The sequence below is a fragment of the Typopeltis vanoorti genome, chromosome 5 (genome assembly GCF_054136105.1).
Source record: "Typopeltis vanoorti isolate ZY-2024b chromosome 5, IOZ_Tvanoo_1.0, whole genome shotgun sequence".
Taxonomy (NCBI): Eukaryota; Metazoa; Arthropoda; class Arachnida; order Uropygi; family Thelyphonidae; genus Typopeltis; species Typopeltis vanoorti.
Window position 1 is genome coordinate 170263150 of NC_143553.1, and position 22362 is coordinate 170285511.

Consider the following 22362-nt stretch of genomic DNA (forward strand, 5'->3'; position numbering starts at 1 on the left):
ATACATCTGGCACTATCACTATGGCAAGTTGGGCCTAGCAGACCATGTTTTGGATAACCCTGCACACAGGATCAACTAGAAGAAAACAAAAGTACTACACAGAAGCTTTTACAAATCAGAGGTTGTTCTTAAAATCAACAGAAGTCTTAAAACATACTCCGAATGTCAACAAATATAACTGTATAAATTTGCCTAAGATTTGGAAGACAGTCATCTCAAGACATAACTAGTACTGCTTTCTCTCTCTCTGTTTTTTTTTTTAGGACTTTAGGCTTTGTGTTGTTCTACTGTTTTTTTTTTTTAAAACAGAGGGCACCTAATTAAGACTTTAACAAAATTGTAGCAACAACACAAAGACTAAACTAGTCCCTTTGTTACACCATGTTGTTGTAATCTCGCATACTGTGGCAAACTGTGTTTTTGTGTTCTGAAGACGCTGGTTATAACACCAGAGAAATATCAGGAATAAGTTAATAAATAATTATTTACTTATAATTCTGTGTTCTGATATATACCATCAAAATTAAACAATAGAATCAAATTCTGTAATAGTGTTTCATCTTGCAACATGGTATTAAGGAACAAGTATAACTAATCTTATTTATTTTGCTCTTGTAGTATTGTGTTTAGAATAAGTATCAACAACTCTCTTTCTATGAGATTTAATTATCGCTGGCCTGGTTGACTTAGTGAATAGGTTCGCCACCCTCAGTAAAATGGAACGTTTGATAATGTCTTTAAGTGGCAGATGAACATCATCTAACATGATCACAATCAACTTGCTTACTGGAGACATGAAGTAGCTTGAAAAAGTATCAAGTTTGTTGTCGAAATAAAGATTCCTATATTATCTAACCCTTTTCTTGCCTACAGTACTAATATATTATAGGTTTTGAAACTTTTTGTGGTGTGATTAACATAAAAAAAAGTACAGCCATAGCAAACAGCTTTATAACAAATCCAAAACTATAATAAAATAGCCCCCCCCCCCACCACAGGAATAATGATATTTTAAAGAAAGTTCATACAGAAAAACTATATACTATCTGAAACACTCTTCCTGTGGTGGTCACAAGTTCTGTATAATGAGAGTCAACTGTATAGTGTTGTGTCTTGAATAAACTAAGAAATGCTTTAACACGTATTATTCAGGACACAACTTTAATTTAACTTAGGCAGAGAATGTGGAAGTGGAATGTTGGCAATAGAATAAAAAGATAACTTTATGAATACAAATCAATTTAAGAACAAGGAATTGTATAAAAATGTTTGTAAGATATAATCTGTAATGCGTGTGGACCAGATATAGACATCAATGTAAGTTGTTAAATCTACTTAAGAGCCCCATTTCATGTACTAAAGTAGCAAAGCAGTGAGCCAGTGTTCAGGGTCACTTTTAACCGTCCTGTGTTACGCATACAAAAAGGGGGGAAGGTAGTTACTGGAAGGAGAAACTAAGGCACTTTCCAAGAAGAGCAAAACAAGTGCACGTGCGATGAAATAGAGGGAGCTGAATACAATGACGAAATCCACGTGACCGCGTTGGCCAAGAAATACTGAGAAGAGAAAGAAAACAAAAAAGGCCATGCAAACCCCATTCAAGGCTTTTTTTGGGTTCCTGGTTCCTGACCTCTCTCGGACATAGGTCCAGTCCGCTCCGTCGGAGAAGTTCCTGGCTGGCTGTGGAAGGCATTGGTTCATCTGTCGCAGCGTTTGGAATGGGCCAAGCTATTTCCTTGGACTAGAATAGCTGTGCATTGTCGTGCGGCAGAGGAACCAAGCAGATGCCGTCCATTTCAGGTGATGTTCCGGTGCCATATCCTTTCTTTCCTGTTGAGATTCCATTTGTATAGCTGATCGAAGGTAATCAAATAGCAAGCAGAACGAGGAAGCCTTGATGACCAGACAAGGCAAGAAGAAAGACAGCATCCAATCAGGGACGGTAAAGTAGACCTTTGTTTTGTGAATTCCAGTCATAAAAGAATGTAATCGCCTAAGAGAATTTGAAAATGAATTAATATTATGGCACATTAAGAATTATCTAAGAGTTGGCTCAGGCCCATTTAATTAAGAATTGTCTGCCAAATAAGGCCAGGTTTATCTCTGTATGATCTAATAGTAATGTGTAAAGTAATATAACTAATGACCACGTGTGTGTAGAAGGAATGACAGTTGCCTAAGAAATAATGTTAAATTGCTCATAGCAGTGGTCTAAGCAAGTTCATTTGTGGGTTTAGTAGAATTAGTACTGAACCTATGACATTACTTGAGAATAGATATAGGGGTGCTTAAGGGTCAAAGCTGTATAACTGGGAGGAGACCTCCACATAGCCTTTAAAGCAATGCGGAGAACCGACCAGGGATTCTGACCTAATGTCCAATCCTCACCTTCTCGTGGTGCACCCTGTTGGGTATCTACTTTGATACTGAAAGAACGAGGATGGGCTGGCAAGTTGGGATTTAGCCGACCAAATTGTATTCTTATTGGTTCAACCAAAATAAAAAATGATGGTACAACATGACAAAATTTCATGCCGGCTGGGGTTGAACATCGCCCGGTTAAACAAGTCCCCCGTTGTTTTCGCCAGGAAACCAGGGTGAACAGCGAAAAGTCAGCTACTGGAACAAATCTGAAAACAAACCCCAACTCAACATCACCAGAGTTAAAGATCGGTACTATCAATGTAAGAAGCCTGAATGGCAAAGAAATGGAGCTAGCTGAGGAATTAGATAAGTACCAGATCAACATAATAGGGGTGACTGAAACAAAAAAGAACAAAACTGGTGATATCTTTCTGAGCAATAAATACAAAATGTTATATTCAGGCAATGACAATCAAGGAAAAGAAGGAGTAGCCATAGTATTCAACCCAAAATACGAGGCTAATCTTGAATGGCAGTCAGTCTCAAGTAGAGTAATGTGGGAAAATATGAGAATGGGGAACTGGACAATGAGACTTATTTGTGCCTATGGTCCCACAGAAGGTTCTACTAAGGTAGAAGTGGAGGAATTTTTTGACGCTTTAGAAAAAGCAACTGACACAATGAAAAAGGAAAAGTTCGTCCTTGTTGGGGATCTAAATAGCAGAGTAGGAAATGATTGTGAGACATACAAAAATATTTTGGGAAAATTTGGAGAAAAGAGCAAAGCTAATAATAATGGCAAATATTTGTGGGATTTCTGCTCAGGACATGGACTGGTTATTACGAACACCATGTTCCAACATAAAAATGTGCACAAATTCACATGGAGAGAAGAGGCTAGGAATAAGAAAAGTCTCATTGACTATGTTATTGTTGATAGTGATGTTTTCTCCCTGGTGCAGGACACCAGAGTGTACAGAGAATTTGAAATTGGAAGTGATCACTATTTAGTCTTGAGCAGGATAAAATTGAATTTCATATTGAAAAGAATAACATGTAAGAAAGTTTTAAAGCGAATAAAAGTTGAGCAGCTCTCAGATGTGAACTGTAGACTAAAATACAGAAAGATTATTGAAAAGAAAATGAAAGAGTTTGAGAACAGGAATCAAACCTTGTAGATACAGTGGCAAACTCTGAAGAAAACATTGATTGATTCTGCCAGAGAGGCATGTGGTGAGGTGGTGTGCAAGGATAAAAAAATCAGAACTCACTGGTGGACACAGGAAGTTAAATAGGCAGTGAAGGAAAAGAAGAAAGCATATCAAAAGTTCCTGGCAAATAAGTCAGCTTTTACTCTTACAGAATACAGAGACAAATGTAAGAAAGCTAAACAGTGTGTAAAACTAGCTAAACAAAAGTCATGGGAGGACTTTGGCAAGAATATAGAAAATAAATATCAAGAAGGTGGCAAAATATTCTGGAGGTTGTTGAAGAAGCTTAGGAATGGAGGAAAGAGTGCTGTAAAAGGATTTAGAGATGATAAAGGTGACATGAAAACAGGAGAAAAAGATATCCTTGAAGTATGGAGTAATTACTTTGAAAAACTGCTAAATGAAACAAGCAGTGATGACAGCACAGTGATAAAAAACACTGACCAGGCATGCAGTCAGGAATACATATCCATACTTGAAGTAGAAAAAGCCATCAAAGGCTTGAAATGTGGAAAGGCAGCAGGAGTAGATGATATTCGACCAGAAATGCTGAAGTATGGTGGTATAAAAGTCTTACAGTGGCTGCACTGCATAGTTCAGAAAGCCTGGACAGAAGGACGAATTCCCGATGATTGGAGCAGAGCTCTCATAGTACCCATATATAAAAAGGGAAATAAAACTGAATGTGAGAATTACAGAGGTATTTCCCTACTGAGTGTTCATGGCAAGATCTACGCAAGTATACTTGAGAAACGGTTGAGAAGACTTGTGGAAGAAAAGCTTGGTGAAGAACAAGCTGGATTCAGGCCAAATAGAGGCTGTCAGGATCAGATCTTCACTTTACAACAAATAGTCGAGAAAGCATGGGAATATAACAAAGATCTGTATTTAAGTTTTGTCAATTTGGAAAAGGCATATGACAAAGTGCCAAGAGAGAAGCTATTCAATACGATGCAGTTATATGGTGTCAATGGGGCATTATATCAAGCAATACTTAGTCTTTATTTGAGTTGTAAGTCAGCAATTAGAATTGAAGGAAGTACAGGAAGATGGTTTAATGTTAAATCTGGTGTGAGACAAGGATGTACATTATCCCCTCTGTTATTCATTATCTATATGGATCACATTATGAAGGAAAGTGGTATGAAACCTGATATCAAAATCGGAGATGTTAATATCAGCTCTTTGCTTTATGCGGATGATGTTATACTTTGAAATAAATCCGCTACAAGTCTGCAAGATTCTCTGACTAAATTGAATAGCTGTTGTAATAGATATGGTATGAAGGTCAGCAATAAAAAGACAATGAAAATAGGCAGAATCATTGAAAATGTCAACTGTGTTGTGAATGGAGAACCTGTGGAACAAGTAAAATTCAGCTACTTAGGCACGATTTTTACTGAAGATGGTAAATTAAATATAGAAATAGACAACAGAATCAGCAAAGCTGGTATGGTGGGAAGTCAATTGAATAAATTCATATGGAATAAGAAAGAAATTAGTCGGAACACTAAATTAGCTGTATGCAAGACAGTGTTCAAACCAGTTTTAACTTATGGATCTGAGAGCTGGGTCAGAAGTAAAACACTTGACCAAAGACTAGAGACCGCAGATATGAGAGTCCTGAGAAAGATTAGAGGCGTGAACAGATAGCATCAATGGCAATATCATATTAAAAATGAGGATATTAGGAAAGAAATTTACATTGTCAGCATCCAGGAATGCATTAGCAGAGCTAATCTCAGGTGGTATGGTCACTTAAATAGAATGGGAGAGGAAAGATTAGCAAAACAAGTGTTCTCTGCCAGGTTGGCAGGAAAACGACCCAGAGGAAGACCAAGATATAGGTGGATTGATACGGTACAAAGTGCCTTAGACGATAGAAATATAAGATCTGATAATGTTGGAGTCTTGACAAGTAACAGACTGATTTGGAGGAAAATTGTAGATAGGAAGTTAGTAATGATGTAATTTTTTCATGTAGTACTGTCATATCCTGTACACCCCTTGAGAGTACATGGCAGGAATTTGATGATGATGATATTTCAGATATTATGTTAGTAATGCTTACTTGTATAATTTCTCAAGTTTATTAAAATGTTTCTTTTAAGTATCTGTCTGATCTGTTTTTTTTATCTTATGAATTCAAACAGCTGCTCATAAAACATTGACAAACTTAGCAGGATGAACCCACGTGTATGAATAAATAAAGCGAGCCATGACTGTGTGAATGAGATTAGTGAACAGAGATATTAAGTTTATTTTAGTCTAATCATCATGTATCATTCTGAGAGAGCCATCCTGGATAAAAGCCCCATCTATCCTAGGTATTAGCTGGCGCAGTTATAATATAAATTTTGTTAATGCTTATCGGGTGAACTCTATCAGAATGTTGTGTGATTAAACTATAGGGAGGCCAATAGGACTGCTTATTAAAAAGGGGGAAAGAATTTAGTAGAGAATAAACGGCTTACAGAGCATATAAGGAAAGAAAGTTAACAGAATAAAATAAAATAGAGTAAATGTAAGAAAGAGAAGGAAATATAACAATAGCATGATATTATGAGGGCACATGGCAAAGGAAGAGATACTTTGCAATTTTTGATATTTTAAGGATATTTGTGACATAAAGATTGTATAATATAAGCAAGTACACACAAGAACAATATTTAATTAGCCAAATATTTCAGTCTGAAAATTGCAGACCATCTTCAGTGGCAATGTAAGAACAGTTTTAAAATATGACGTCGAATACTAACAATAGATCATTTATAAATAGAACAAGCCGCATAACGTTATATCACTAAGTATTAAAGAGAAATATTTTTAAGCAGAGACATGATTGAATTAAAAATAATAATTAATAATTTCAATAATTAATAATTTCAATAATTTTAAATAACAAAATTAATGTGAATTAATGCGTTATCATGATTAGACTTTCCCAGATTTTTAATAGAGATATACAGTCATTCTGATTCAGGTTAGGATGATGGAGTAAGGCCTCTAAGCGTTCTTTGAATAAACGTTCAAATTTATAGCGGATCTATGTAAGAGGCGAGTTTTTGACCAAAGGATGTTGTGGTTAGTTTCTATACCATGCTGAGCGGAGGATTGATGTTCTTGGATTCTTTTTTCTAGAGAGCATCCAGTTTGTCCAAATTAGGAGAGATCACAGTTGCAGGGAATTTGATAAACTCCAGGAAGAGACACAGTTGAGCATTTGTCTTGAAGCTGGTTAACTCATATTTCTTTAGAATTCTTGAAATAGGTTCTGAAATCCCGGAGATGTATGGAATTGGAACTCGACGTATTGAATCTTTGTTGTTTAGTGGTGGATTATAAGAATCGAGATGTTGTGTACTCTTTTCTGAAAAGCCATTGAGTTTCATGTGCTGTTGGATAGTAGAAAGTTCTTTCTGTAGAAAATTAGAAGTAGAACAATTAGTTTTGGCTCTTCTGATTAGACATTTTATGATTCCTGTTTTTTGACAAGGATGATGGGCATGTCTAAAAATGGTAACTGGTTGTTATTTTCCATTTCCATAGTAAACTTTATACGATGATGTAAGGAATTGATACTCTTTAAAAAAGAAAGTAAGGACAACAAAGACTCCTTACCTTCTTTTTTAAACAGTATCAATTCCTTATGTCATCGTATAAAGTTTACAATGGAAATGGAAAAAAACAACCAGTTATCATTTTTAGACATGCTCCTCATCTGGTCTCCTTCAAATACTCTTACAACTACAGTTTACAGGAAACCAATGTTCACAGGTCGTTATATTCTTAAAGAATCTGCCCATCATCCTTGTAAAAAAACAGGAATCATAAAATGTCTAATCAGAAGAGCCAAAACTAATTGTTCTACTTCTAATTTTCTACAGAAAGAACTTTCTACTATCCAACAGCACATGAAACTCAATGGCTTTTCCAAAAAGAGTACACAACATCTCGATTCTTATAATCCACCACAAAACAACAAAGATTCAATACGTAGAGTTCCAATTCCATACATCTCTGGGATTTCAGAACCTATTCAAGAATTCTGAAGAAATATGAGTTAACAGCTACTTATTCAACTATTAACAAATTATCTTCCCATTTTCCTTCTTCTAAAGACAAACGCTCAACTATGTCTCTTCCTGGAGTTTATCAAATTCCCTGCAACTGTGATCTCTCCTAATTTGGACAAACTGGATGCTCTCTAGAAAAAAGAATCCAAGAGCATCAATCCTCCATTCATCACAACAAATCCGAAAAATCTGGATTGGCTCAGCACGGGATAGAAACTAACCACAACATCCTTTGGTCAAAAACTCGCCTCTTACATAGATCCCGCTATAAATTTTAACTTTTATTTAAAGAAAGCGTGGAGGCCTTACTCCAGTGTCCTAACCTGAATTGGAATGACTGTATATCTCTATCAAAAATCTGGGAAAGTCTAATCATGATAACGCATTAATTCATATTAATTTTATGTTATTTAAAATTATTGAAATTATTAATTATTATTTTAAATTCAATCATGTCTCTGCTTAAAAATATTTCTCTTTAATACTTAGTGATATAACATCACGTGGCTTGTTCTATTTATAAATGATCTATTGTTAGTATTCCACCTTGTATTTTAAAACTGTTCTTGTATTGCCACTGAAGATGGTCTGCAATTTTCAGACCGAAATATTTGGCTAATTAAATAGCTTTCTTGTGTGTACGTGCTTATATTATACATACTTTGCAATGCAAATAGTCATCTGTCTTTAGTAGATGGATATACAAGTAATCAGAAATGAATTTTCTTCCCCTGTTCTTTTTAACTAAAATCATTTGGATGACATCTAAAATTTTGGCTATTAAGTAAGAGTGACAACAACACTAACATTTCCTTCATGATAGTATTGATCCTTAAACATGAATAGTCCCTACTTATTTCTGTGTATATAATAATTTCAAGAATACAAGCTAAAAAAACAGAAGACAACATAATTATTTTATTTTTAGTCATAATTTATATTTTATAGTCTGTCTTAGAGAAAAATCGAACAATTTACATGATGTTTACAAACTGTAGTCAAGTGTTTATGATGTGGGATTGGAATATACTGTGCAATATATGGATACAGAATTAGTAAAATACCCTTAATTTCTTGATGAATTCTCATAATTCAGTAAAATGTTTCCACATCCTCAGTTGCTACATTGTTTTGAAATCGATAGTTTCTATATATATATATATATACACACACGAGTAGTATATCCATTCCAGAATGATCATTTTTTTTTTCCAATTCTGATCATTACAGAACTCACTGGACTAGAAGAAAACTTCTTTTGAGTTATTACACCAGTTTGCTATATCATTTTGTTATAACAATATTTAATCAGCTGCTCTTTTCACACTATGGGCATGCATACTGCAAATGTCATTAGGTGGTAGTGAACTGCATTATTCAGTGTGAGATCAGTACCAGAAACCAAGTCTCAGTCCAATGGTAATAAAGTTCTCATTCAACTTAATCCATCTTGACATTATGGTATATATAACGAACAAAACTCAATGATGCAAAGAACGACACAGTACCAAGTGCCAAAAAGAAAATATAGCATGTAAGCAAAGTGTAACCAAAGAATTCCACTGCTTGCAACATCCCTGCCATGTTGGATCGTCGATAATAGTAAAACGTGGCATAAAAGAATACAAATATTCCTGTTGACCTAAAAAAAGAAAGAAAAAAGTAAATAAGTTCAGCATTACAATGTTGAAAGTAATATTAACTGTATCAAAGGATTGTAACCTTATTATCAACCCTATGGCAAACCGATAGGGACAATTATAGTGAATTTCTTTAAAAATAGCATAAATGCTATAAGACTTTGGATGTGACTTTGAGCAAGTCTACAATAAAAGTATTGTAGACTCACTCAAACTCACATTTGCTAACAGAATTCATTGTTTCTGTGTTCCTCTGATGTTAATAATAGAACATACTTAGCAACAAGTTCATTAGGACATTATTATTTTTTACTAAATAGCTTAAGGAAATTACAACGTATACTAGGATATACATTAAAATAAATTTCAATACACTTCCAATATTTCGGCAATGTCACGTTGCCATTTTCACAGAAACTTAAAAATAAGACACGTGCATGCAAGCACAACAAACAGTAAATGAGGACGAAGCAGGAAGCTATTCTTTCTCCTAAAAGTCCTGATGGTTCCCCCTGATGGGCAATGTTGGTATTCTTGGGTGATTGGGCTGAAGGTCTTCTGATGTAGGTTTCCCAAATTTGGGACAGTCTCATGCAACCAAATTTGTTGAGGTTTGGATTGTTTCTTAGGGCTGAGGCTGATTCCATGAAAAGCCTTTCGTATTTGAATTTACTACGGTGTATTATTGTGGCTTTCTTCCACCGTATTCTATGGTGGGTATCCAGCACATGGTCTGCAAGACCAGAGTGGCTGTATTGGTGAAACCGGATGTAGTCCTTGTGTTCTGAAATTCTGATATTAGCTGTCCTGCCTGTTTGGCCAAAGTAGGACAGCTTACAGCTGCAAGGGACCTGGTATACACCAGGTAGGTCTAGGAAGAAAGGTTGGTCTTCAGTAGAACGAATATGGGATGCTAATTTTTTTATATGGTGTGTAACAAGACGTTAAGTCATGTTTTTTTAGGATTGTTACAGACCATATAAAAAATTGGCATCCCTTATCCGTTCTACTAAAGACCAACCTCCCCACCCTAGACCTACCTGGTGTATACCAGGTCCCTTGCAGCTGTAAGCTGTCCTACTTTGGCCAAACAGGCAGGACAGCTAATATCAGAATTTCAGAACATAAGGACTACATCCGGTTTCACCAATACAGCCACTCTGGTCTTGCAGACCATGTGCTGGATACCCGCCATAGAATACAGTGGAAGAAAGCCACGATAATACACCGTAGTAATTTCAAATACGAAAGGCTTTTCATGGAATCAGCCTCAGCCCTAAGAAACAATCCAAACCTCAACAAATTTGGTTGCATGAGACTGTCTCAAATTTGGGAAATCTACATCAGAAGACCTTCAGCCCAATTGGCCAGGAATACCAACATTTCCTACTAGGGGACACCATCAGGACTTTTAGGAGAAAGAATAGCTTCCTGCTTCGTCCTCGTTTACTGTTTGTTTGCGTGCACGTGTCTTGTTTTTAAGTTCCTGTAAAAATGGCAACGTGACGTTGCCGAAATATTGGAAGTGTATTAAAATTTATTTTAACGTATATCCTAGTATACATTGTAAGTTCCTTAAGTTATTTAGTAAAAATGCTTAACCAATGTCTAAGCCTTTCCATGAGAATTAGGATATTATTAGTATCGCCAGCCTGATGATACTAATAATATCACAATATCGGCCGAATGGACAGTGCTTTTGCTTTCCAATATCAACAGGTTATGTTGATATGTCTTTAGGTGGTAGTGAATAGCATTATCCAGTGATTTTTTATTTACTTCAGTAAATAAATTTTATTTACTGGGCTGAAGTGGCTTGAAAATGCTCTATGTTTGGTCTCTAGAGTATTGTTTGCAGATTATGTTTTGTTCATACACAGTACTGTGTACTGATCTTCAAACCTTTCACGAGTGAGATTCATATATATTTTTTTTGTGGTTCCTACCCACAAAATGCTGTCAGTAAACTTATAAATACATTTATACATGGTGGGCTAAGGATTTTTTCCACCATTTTTATCAATTTTATATACATTTTTTTGTCATTTTTTATTTATTTTCCCCTAGTCCAGAAACCCTGCTCTGGAGACCAAATATGGAACTTTTTCAAGCCATTTCAGGCCTCCAACTCCAATAAGTGGGACAGTGGTATCACATTGGCCAATGAAATTCATCTCCCACCTAAAGACAATCACAAACATCCATGAATGCAAGTAGAATTCAAACCTGCAACCTGTTGGTTGGAGAGCAGGTATGCTAACTACTCTGCCAACTAGTTCAGCATATAAATATATATAGGGCTTGGAAAATTTTGTGCTAGCTCACCCTTCATGCAAATATCTTACTAGTCAGGTATTAGCCTAGGTGCTCTACAGTTGCCAATATATCGCAGCCACATGCAGAGTCCCAATCTGGTCATTTTATAAGCTTTTGTTAATGCTATAACTAAGTTTTAGCCTGTACAATCACTAGTATTTATGCAAATAAATTTCAAATTAATATACCCCTATTCAGAGCAATCTGTAGATAGAGAAAATCAACTGATGAAATACCCTGAAACCTGAAAAAAATAAAAAAAAAATAGGGGAAATATGGCCTTGTGAACAAGAAATGATTTTTATTCTGTGTATTTATTTGCTCTTTCCCTCAAGGCCTCACTCTAATGAGTACAGGAGTGGCAAACCCAAGGTACCTGATGCTGGACCATGCTTACTTCATGTAATATACGTCTCTGCTATATTATCTGTAGACTGATCCCTACTGTTCTTTCTTCATACTTTTTCTTTTCTTCTTGCTCCTTCTTGCTATTAGAGTAATTCGAGGGATAGGGGTGAATCTTTCCTATTTACTTTTTCTACCTTTAGTACTGAGCAGAGTAGCCTATTCTAAACAGTGGGAGTCTGCTGCTCTTCCAGGTTTGAGACCATACAATAATGGTTTCACTGAAGGAAGGCAACGGAAAAAAATGGAGAGGAATAAATTGGATGTGGTTGGTATAAGTGAAATTAGATGGAAAAATATAGGAGATTTTGAAAGTGATGGTTATAGAATTATATATTCCTGTAGAACACAAGGAAAAAATTGAGTAGCATTTGTGTTCAATGAAAAGGTTAAAAATTTAGCAGAAAAACTAATATATAAAGTGACAGAGGGATTATGATTAAACTGAAAGCAAAACCTGTTGTCATAATGATTATACAGATATACGAGGGTGGTCTGAAAAGTTCTCAGCCTCGACAATAGATGGCAACACTATCAGCAAGATTTTTTTTTTCTAAAGTTCATACATCTGTCATAAGCATCCATGTGAAATTGCAAGTCATTCTATCAAGTAGTTTGTTTTATACAGCTGTCTGAAGCAAAAGTGTTGTCTGTATCCTTTGAAATGGATAAACTTGAGTATTGTGCAGTTATAAAATTCTTTGTAAAAGAAGGATTAACGCCAAACAAAATTCATTTGAAGTTCACAAAACTTTATAGGCACTCTTCTCCTTTGTTTTCGACAATTAAGAAATGGGCTGCTGAGTTTAAACGTGACCATACCAGCCCTGAAGATGATCCACGTGAAGGATCTTCAAAAAGTGTAACACCACCAGAAATCATTGATCAAGTGCACGATACGGTATTGGATGACCGGTGAGTCAAAGTGTGTGAAACTGCTGAGACTATAGGCATTTCAAAAGAACGTGTAGGATATATTTTGCATGAAGAATTGCATATTAAAAAGTTTTGCGCAAGATGGGTACTGCACTTGCTCACAGCAGATCAAAAACACACTCGCATGAAAATCTCTGAACAGTGCTTGGAGCATTTTAACAACAATAAAACTGATTTTGTGCATCGATTTATTACTGTGAATGAGACTTGGATTAATCATTATACACCAGAATCCAAACAGCAGTCAAAAAAAAGTTGGCAGAAGCTGGTTGTTCAGAGGCAAAGAACAAAAATGTCTGTTCCATCAGCAGGAAAGGTCATGGCATCGATGTTTTGGGATGCTAAAGGCATTTTGTTTATTGATTATCTTGAAAATGGTAAAACAATATCGGGGATTATTATTCCAATGTTTCAACCAGACTAGATGAAAAAATTCGTGAGAAAAGACCTCGTTTGCAGAAGAAAAAAAATCAACTTTCATCAGGACAATTCACCTGCCCACCAAAGTTTTTTGCCAATGAGAAAATTAAGGAAACTGCACAATGAATTGTTGGAACATCCACCCTATTCCCCAGAGGTGACTCCCTCTGACTTCTATCTCTTCCAAAAACTAAAACTCTTCTTCACTGGTCAGCAGTTTTCTTCGAATCAAGAGGTGATTGCAGCTGTACAGGTACAGGATAATGGCACTGGAGCATTGCTGGTATAAATGTATTAGTCTTAAGAGAGATTATGTTGAGAAATTAAAATAATTTCGAAATTATAAATTCATTTTTTCATTGTTAGGCTGAGAATTTATCAGACCACCCTTGTATATGCCCACATGACCATGATGAAAATGAAGTAGAAGATATATATAATCAAATAGAAGATGACAGAACTAAGAGGTATATCATCTGGATGGGAGACTGGAATGCAATGGTAGGCAAAAAGTTAGAGGCAAAAGACAGTTTTGTAAAAGTCAAACTAATTATTGGTAATATTTGGTTCAAACTTCCAAAGAGAAGATATACATGGAAAATGCCAGAAGATATAGCAAGATACTAGACTGATTATATGTTAATACAAAACAGGTATAGAAATAGTGTAAAATGGATATTAATATATCGATGAGCTGATATTGACTCAGACCAATATTTACTTGTTATGGAATCAAGAATATGATTTAAGAAAATAAACAAAGGCAAGAGCAAGAAAAGGTAGAACCTAGAAAAACAAAAACTCCAAAGAGATGCTGGTAAGAAATTCAGAGAAGAATTGGAGAATAATATAAGAAACAAAGAAGATATATTGATATATGCTGAAGAGACTATTGATGCCAATACAAAATGGAATCAACTAAAAAACTTGATATATGAAACAAGCTGCTGAAGAGATAAGTTTTGTGAAAGGGAAAAGAATTAAGAAGCCATGGAATACAAATGAAATTAAAAGAAAAATGTAGGAAAGAAGAAGATGGAAAAATGTAAACACTGAAGAGGAAAATACAAAGTATTAAACAATGAACTGTTCTCAGTTCATTGTTTAATACTTTGAGAAACTGATAAAGCAAGAGAGGAATGGTGAAAAGAAGAATGTAAAGTAATTGAAGAAATGGATAAAAGGGGACAATACAATAAAATGTTTGATAAAGTAAAAGAACTTACAATATCGAAAAGAAAAGCATAAGAAATCTGCCATTAGAAGATAAGGAAAATTAATTTATGATATTGAAATACAAGGTGAAAGATGGAGGGAATACATCGAAGGAAGCAAAAAATGAAAGACCACAGAAAATTGAATTAGAAGAGCAAAGTGAAATGTCAACAAAAGATAGAGGTTCTGAATACTAAAGAGTGAAGTAGAAGCAGCAATTAAGGAATTAAAAAGTGGAAAGATGGAAGGAGTCGATGAAATACCCAATGAAATCCTAAAGCAACTGGACGACAAAGGTATAACAGAAACATGGAAACCATGCAACTTCATTTACAAAACAGGAGAATAGCCTAACGATTTTACAGAGAGTATTCTTATACCATCTGAAAAGAAAAGCAATCCTCTAAGTGCAGTGACTATAGAAGTATAAGCATACTCTTGCATGTGCCTCTAAAGTACTGCTAAGAATATTAAATCAACGACTGTATAATTATTATTATTATGGGCAACTCCAAGGAGTCCATAGACTCATCGAGGAAGGCCCTAACATCATGTCAAGAACAACTATTCGACATTCACACAGTATCTATCATACTTCGCCTTGAACTCATTTACAGTCATGGCACCCGCAACAGACTCTAGCAGCTTATTCCACTCATTCACCACTCTCCAAGTAAAAAACTTAGCTCTAACACCCTTGCTAACCACACTCTTGCCCAGCTTCCATGTATGGCTCCTAGTCCTCCCACCACCACCAATCCTATTCTCAAAAATATCTTCTGAATTAATCTTATAGAAACCCTTCAGTAATTTGAATGTCTCAATCATATCACCCCTTTTCTGCAACCCACAAATCTTCAACCTGTTCTCATAAGGTTCATTCCATAAACCTGCTATCATCTTGGTCACTCGTCTCTGGATCCTCTCCACCTCCTCCCCATCCAGAAGAAACTCTGGAGCTCATATCTGGGCACAGTAGTCTAGATGGGGGTCTTATCAAGGCTCGATACAGAGTAACAATAACCTGTTTGTCTCTGCTTGTTAAAGTATTTTTCAGCAACCAAGTGATTTGATGAGCTGATTTAGCCACTTTTGCGATGTGGCCCCTAAACTTCAACTCCCTATCCACCAACACTCCCAAATCCCTGGCCTCGTTAATCTCCTGGAATACAGTTTCACCAATGTGATATACTGCTGCTAATCTTTTCACCCCAAAATGCATAACCAAGTAAATGGTTATGCATTTTGGGGTAGAGCAATAGTGAGTGCACAACCCAACTTTGCATCATCAGCAAACAAATGAACAGTTCCTCTCAGATCCTTTCCTATATCGTTAATGAATATTTGCAGATATTATTACATGACACCTGCAGGAAGCCTAAAGACTCATCGAGAGAGGGCACCTACTCTACAACTCTGTCTCCACCAACTACACCAATGCCATCTACCACCCACTATCACCAGTATTTTCAGAGACAACCACAAACATCCATGTCTATGGTGGGATTCGAATTGGTTGGAGAGTGGATATGCTAACCACTCGGCCAACTAGACCAATATAATAGAGTGGAGTATTTTCTGGGGGATGATCAGTTTGGATTTAAAAAAAAAACAAAGAAACTAAAGATGCAACTGGAGTAATGAGGACCACATGTGAAAGGAATATAGAAGTAAATAAAAAAGTTTATATATGTTTCGTCGACCTTGAAACAGCTTTTGACATGGTGAAATGGGAAAAGCTGATGGAAGGGCTACACAAAATAGGATTACACTAGAGAGACCAAAGGTTAATAGCTGAATTATATATGAACCAGACTGCCATAATAAAGACAAAAGTAGGAAAAACTAAAAAAAAATGTGTGATTGGTAGAGGTGTAAGACAAGGATGCTGCTTGTCACCGATGCTCTTCAATATATTTTCAGAAGAAAAGAAGCATTTGATGAAGAGAAAAGAGGAATCATTATCTGAGGAAGAACAATACAAAATATTAGATTTGCAGATGATCAAGCAATATTAGCTAATACTGAAGATGAGCCACAGCATCTAATGAAAACATTTGAAAGTATATGCAAAAAATATGGTATGAAAATTAGCACAAAGAAAACAAAAAGTGATGAGAATTTCCAGGAACCAGGAATATTATGATGATGATGAATGGAGAAAATGTAGAACAAGTGAGACTATATAAATACCTTGGAAATAAAAGAAAGAATTATCAAACAAAAATATGTATTTTATAGTAAGAAATATTTGTTTATTAATAAAATGAATAAAATTTAAGGAAAAGGCTTATTAAGTGTTATATCTGGAGTATAACTTTATATGGGTCGGAAACATAGACAATTGGGAAGAAAGAACCTAAAATGTTGGAGGCATTTGAAATATGGCTATGGAGAAAATAAAGTGGACTGAAAAAATTACCAATGAAGAAGTATTACAAAGAGTTGAAGAAGAAAGGAAGACCAGAAGACAAAGAAATTATAATTGCTTAGTATATGTATTAAGAGGAGACGGCCTCTTGGAAAGAATGATAGAAGGGAAAACTGAAGGAAAGTGACCAAGAGGAAGGAGACAACTAACGATGCCTGATGATATAATGGGCACAAGAGGATATCAAGAAATGAAGGAGGAAGCAAGAGAAAGGAAATTGGAGGAAGAGAATTTGCTGAGATAACATTGGACCTGTCAGGAGACAGAACACTTTTTTTATTTGCTCTATTAACATCTGAAAGTTTTCCTCTTTCTTAGCAATCAATACAGTATCATGTGCATAATGAAGATTATTTCTATTTCTTCCTCCTACTTTTACTCACTCCAGTTCTTCCATGCTCTCAAAAATTTCTTCACTATAAAAGACTGAACAGAACAGGAGAAAGTAAGCATCTCTGCCTAACACCTTTTTGTACCTGGAAAGCTTCTGATGGTTCACTGTTGATTTTTATGTTTGCAGTTTGGTTCCAATATATGCAGGATATTAGTATTATCTCTAGTTTTGATGGAAATATGTGCCATAGTTTTATCATAAATTATTTACACACAAACACAAGAAGCAATATTTATTGAATATTATTATTATTATTATCATTTGTGACAACTCCAAAGAGTCCGTAGACTCATCGTGGGAGGACACCTACAACTCTCCGTCTTCACAACTACAACGAACCTCTACTGCCAATCATCACACCTTTACTACATCAATGCCAACTACTGCCCACCACCACCACAAGTAGTATTATCTGCATGTGCTCTGTAGGGGTGATTTGTCTATATCAGGGATGAAAAACTAGAGTTTCCAGGAGAAAAAACCCTGCTACCTCCGTATGAGATCGGTTAACTCACCTTCGACTGAAAAAGTTCATATAAAGATTCCTCCCACCATGACGAGAATCGAACTTAGGCCTTTTCTAATCGAAGGGTGCAACGTACTATCGTTCTTCGAATTGCATTATGGAGGCAGTAAATATATACTGCCAAATATTTCAGTTTGAAATATTTGGCAGAGGCCCTAACTTGAATCGGAATGACTGCTTATCCTTGGGAAAGTTTGATCCAAATAACACATTATTTTATTTTAAGGCCATTAGTGACATTTACAAAGATAGATCCTAAGAAACCAATGGATATTACATCTCTCTAATGATCGGTTTAGTATGATATTATAAATTAATTTTTATTTTACGAGGATGGTTTCTGGCCTAACAATGAAAAAACAAATTTATAATTTCAAAATTATTTTTATTTTTTAACATAATCTTTCTTAACACTAATACATTTATTCCAGCAATGCTCCAGTGCCATTATTCCGTACCTATAGTGGTTCTAAGTAAGATCTGCAAAATACTCCCTCTACAGCTGCAAACACTTCTTGATTCGAAGAAAAACAGTGACCAGCGAGGAAGAGTTTTAGTTTTGGGAAGAGATAGCAGTCAGAGGGAGTCACTTCTGGGGAATAGGGTGGATGTTCCAACAATTCATTGCGCAGATCCCTTAATTTTCTCATTGGCAAAAAACTTTGGTGGGCAGGTGCATTGTCCTGATGAAAGTTGATTTTTTTTCTTCTGCAAACCGGGTCTTTTCTCACAAATTTTTTTCGTCTAGTCTGGTTAAAAGATTGGAATAGTATTCCCCGGTTATTGTTTTACCCTTTTCAAGATAATTAAACAAAATGACTTTAGCATCCCAAAACACCGATGCCATGACCTTTCCTGCTGATGGAACAGACATTTTTGTTCTTTGCCGCTGAACAACCAGCTTCTGCCGACTTTTTTTGACTGCTGTTTGGATTCAAGTGTGTAATAGTGAATCTAAGTCTCATCCACAGTAATAAATTGATGCACAAAATCAGTTTTATTATTGTTAAAACACTGCAAGCACTGTTCAGAGATTTTCATGCAAGTGCATTTTTGATCTGCTGTGAGCAAGTGAGGCACCCATCTTGCGCAAAGCTTTTTAATATGCAATTCTTCATGCAGAATATATCCTACATGTTCTTTTGAAATGCCTATAGTCTCAGCAATTTCACACACTTTGACTCGCCGGTCATCCAATACCATATCGTGCACTTGATCAATGATTTCATTTCTGGTGGTGTTACACTTTTTGGACGTCCTTCACGTGGATCATCTTCAAGGCTGGTTCAGCCACGTTTAAACTTGGTAGCCCATTTCTTAATTGTCGAAAATGAAGGAAAAGAGTGCCCATAAACTTTTATGAACTTCAAATGTATTTCTTTTGCCATTAAACTTTCTTTTTACAAAGAATTTTATAACTGCACGATACTCAATTTTATCCATTTCAAGAGATACAGACAACACTTTTGCTTCAGACAGCTGTATTTCACATGGATGCTTATGACAGATGTACGAACTTTAGAAAAAAAAATCTTGCCGATAGTGTTGCCATCCATGGTCGAGGCCAAGAACCTTTCCGACCACCCTCATATTTATTTATTTATTTTTGGGGATGATAATATAAATTATATCATTATTTTGTAATCACTTTCATGATTAATCTTTTCTTTAGTGAAGCATAACGCTATTAGTAATTTAGCATCATGCAGTTTGTAGTATTTTGAATAATTCAATTGTTTGCATTCTACCTTGTAAACAATGTTGTTCAGCCCACTGATGATGGTTAGTTGGTTTCAAACTGAAATATTTGGCAGTATATTTAATAAATATTACTTCTTGTGTTCATGTGTAATTTATGTTAGTATTATCTCATTCCCATGTATTCTTTTCTTTATTAATGTTTCCAATAATTTCTTATGGAACATTATCAAATGTTTTATTATAATCTATAAAATAGAGATAAATATCTTTCTGAATTCCAAGTTACTTTCTAGTATCATTCTGATACTGAAGAAACTATTACTTGTTCCTCTGTTTCTTATAAATCCACTCTGAACATAATTTCATTTGTTGTTTTTGATTTTAATCTTTCCAATATAATTCATAATAGTAATTTTATTACATGGCTGATTAGGCTTATTGATCTGTAATCTTTACAATCCACTGCACAGCATTTTTTGGGATGTTCATAAAGACAGAATTTCTGAGTTCATTAGGAACATATCCACTTTCATAAATACAGTTAAACAGTTTCCTTAACTCTTCTATTTTATTCTAGGGCCTCTAGCATTTCTATATGAATGTCATCTTGACCTGGATAGTGTCTTTTCTGGTTTCATTTGCTTTATTGCTCTTAATATTTCTTCTTTTAGTATTGGAGGACCATTTTCAAGATCATTAAAGTCTGGTATTATTTCTCTCTCCTCATTTCTGAAAAGATCTGAAATGTATTCACCCACTTAACTTTTTTTTGTTTCAAATAACATTTTGCCATCATTGCTCTTGAATGAAAAGTTGTGTGGATCATTCACTCTCTTGTCATTTCTTAATATATTTTATTTTATTGTGTACCTCTCAAGTTTGTTGTTTTACTTCTAGGTTTTCTACTTCCTTGCATTTATTATTAAGCCATGTTTCTTTAGTCTCTCTCTGCATGCTTTCCTTATTATATTGTTTAAAGATTTATATTCCAGTTTATTGTTTGCTCGTCTTCTTTTGCTGAATAGATTTAATATATTTTTATTCATCTATAGTTTTCTTCTATTTTGAGTCTTCTTGAAACTTTTCAATTCTTTTTCTATCTTCAGTTTGTTATCAGTTTCCATTTCATGCTATAAACAAAATCCAGATTAGGTTCTTTATTTCTACTCTTAGTGTGTGTTAGTCTTACTTTTAATTTTGATCTATATCTGTTCTTGGGCTATGTTTTTGTTTAATTTGTATGTTATGATTTATATGTTTCTGTTTTTGTATGCACAATACTATTTTGAAATATTTTTCTAATCATTATATAATCAAATTGGTTTCTGGTTTTATTATCTGGACTTTCCCATTTTTTTAGTTGTTGAAAGGAGGTATTTCCTATTATTATTATTATTATGATGAAATAATTTTGTTCACAAAACTCAATTAACCTTACACCACTGTCATTCATATGATGAAGTCCAAAAGTTATCAATGACTGGGACACTTCTCTTCCTGTGGATCCAACTTTTGCATTTAGGTCTTCCATAACAATCAAGATATATTTCTTTGTTTTAAAACCTCTTGTACCTCTTCATAAATTCTTCATCATAATGGCTGTCCATAGGGTCATACACATGAATACCAATGTCAAAAGATTCTCCTGCAAGTTTGATTAGTATGATTCTCACTTAAAGGCCAATAACCAAGCATACTTTTGGAAATTCCTTTTTTCATCATGATTCCAACACCTCTTGTGTGTGTTCTTCACTTCCAGAATAGATAAACATAAATTCTCTCTTTCAATTTTTCTATTTCCTTGTCCATCTTGTCTTACCAACTTCCATTATGTCTATCTTTATAATTAGCATCTCTCCCATTAAATTGTCAAATTTATCAATATGGTATAATGTTCTAACATTCCAAGTAGCTATTTGTGAGAGCCTATTTGTGGTTTTGAGATGAACTTGATCCAATGATGCCCACACAGTTACCATTTTTGGTATCTTCTTCCATGTAGTTATATACAGCAGAGGCCATCACAGGGGGCCCAAGTTCTTCTGCATAACTAAAGCTCTTCGACCTGATATCCATAATGTGCAGTAGAAAGATAAGAGGTGAAGCTCTAATCTCTTCCATATCACAGTATTACAGATATAATGAATTCTTGAATAATAATGAATTCGAATAATGGTAATCAGTCACATGAAGAATATAAAGAACAAGCCAGGAGAGAGACTCGGTCAGTAAGGAAAACAAAAGTAGAGTATGAGCAGAAATTGGCAAATCAGGCTAAGAAAAACCTCATCATCATCATCATCATCAAATTCCTGCCATGTACCCTCAAGGGGTGTACAGGATATGACAGTACTACATGAAAAAATTACATCATTACTAACTTCCTATCTACAATTTTCCTCCAAATCAGTCTGTTACTTGTCAAGACTCCAACATTATCAGATCTTATATTTCTATCGTCTAAGGCACTTTGTACCGTATCAATCCACCTATATCTTGGTCTTCCTCAGGGTCATTTTCCTGCCAACCTGGCAGAGAACACTTGTTTTGCTAATCTTTCCTCTCCCATTCTATTTAAGTGACCATACCATCTGAGATTAGCTCTGCTAACACATTCCTGGATGCTGACAATGTCAAGTTCTTTCCTAATATCCTCATTTTTAATATGATATTGCCATTGATGCCATCTGTTCACTCCTATAATCTTTCTCAGGACTCTGATATCTG

The 22362-nt window shown here is 35.1% G+C and overlaps 1 protein-coding gene across 1 annotated transcript in view; it reads right to left on the bottom strand.

Moving 5' to 3' along the window:
- Positions 1-8547: 8547 nt before the first annotated feature.
- LOC150107054 (transmembrane 9 superfamily member 1-like) overlaps positions 8548-22362 on the bottom strand; it is a 372331-nt gene continuing 358516 nt past the window's right edge. Inside the window, exon 15 of the mRNA XM_090392919.1 lies at positions 8548-9293. Coding sequence (XP_090249045.1) covers positions 9092-9293 — 202 coding nt within the window. The 3' untranslated portion in view covers positions 8548-9091. The remainder of the gene's footprint in view (positions 9294-22362) is intronic.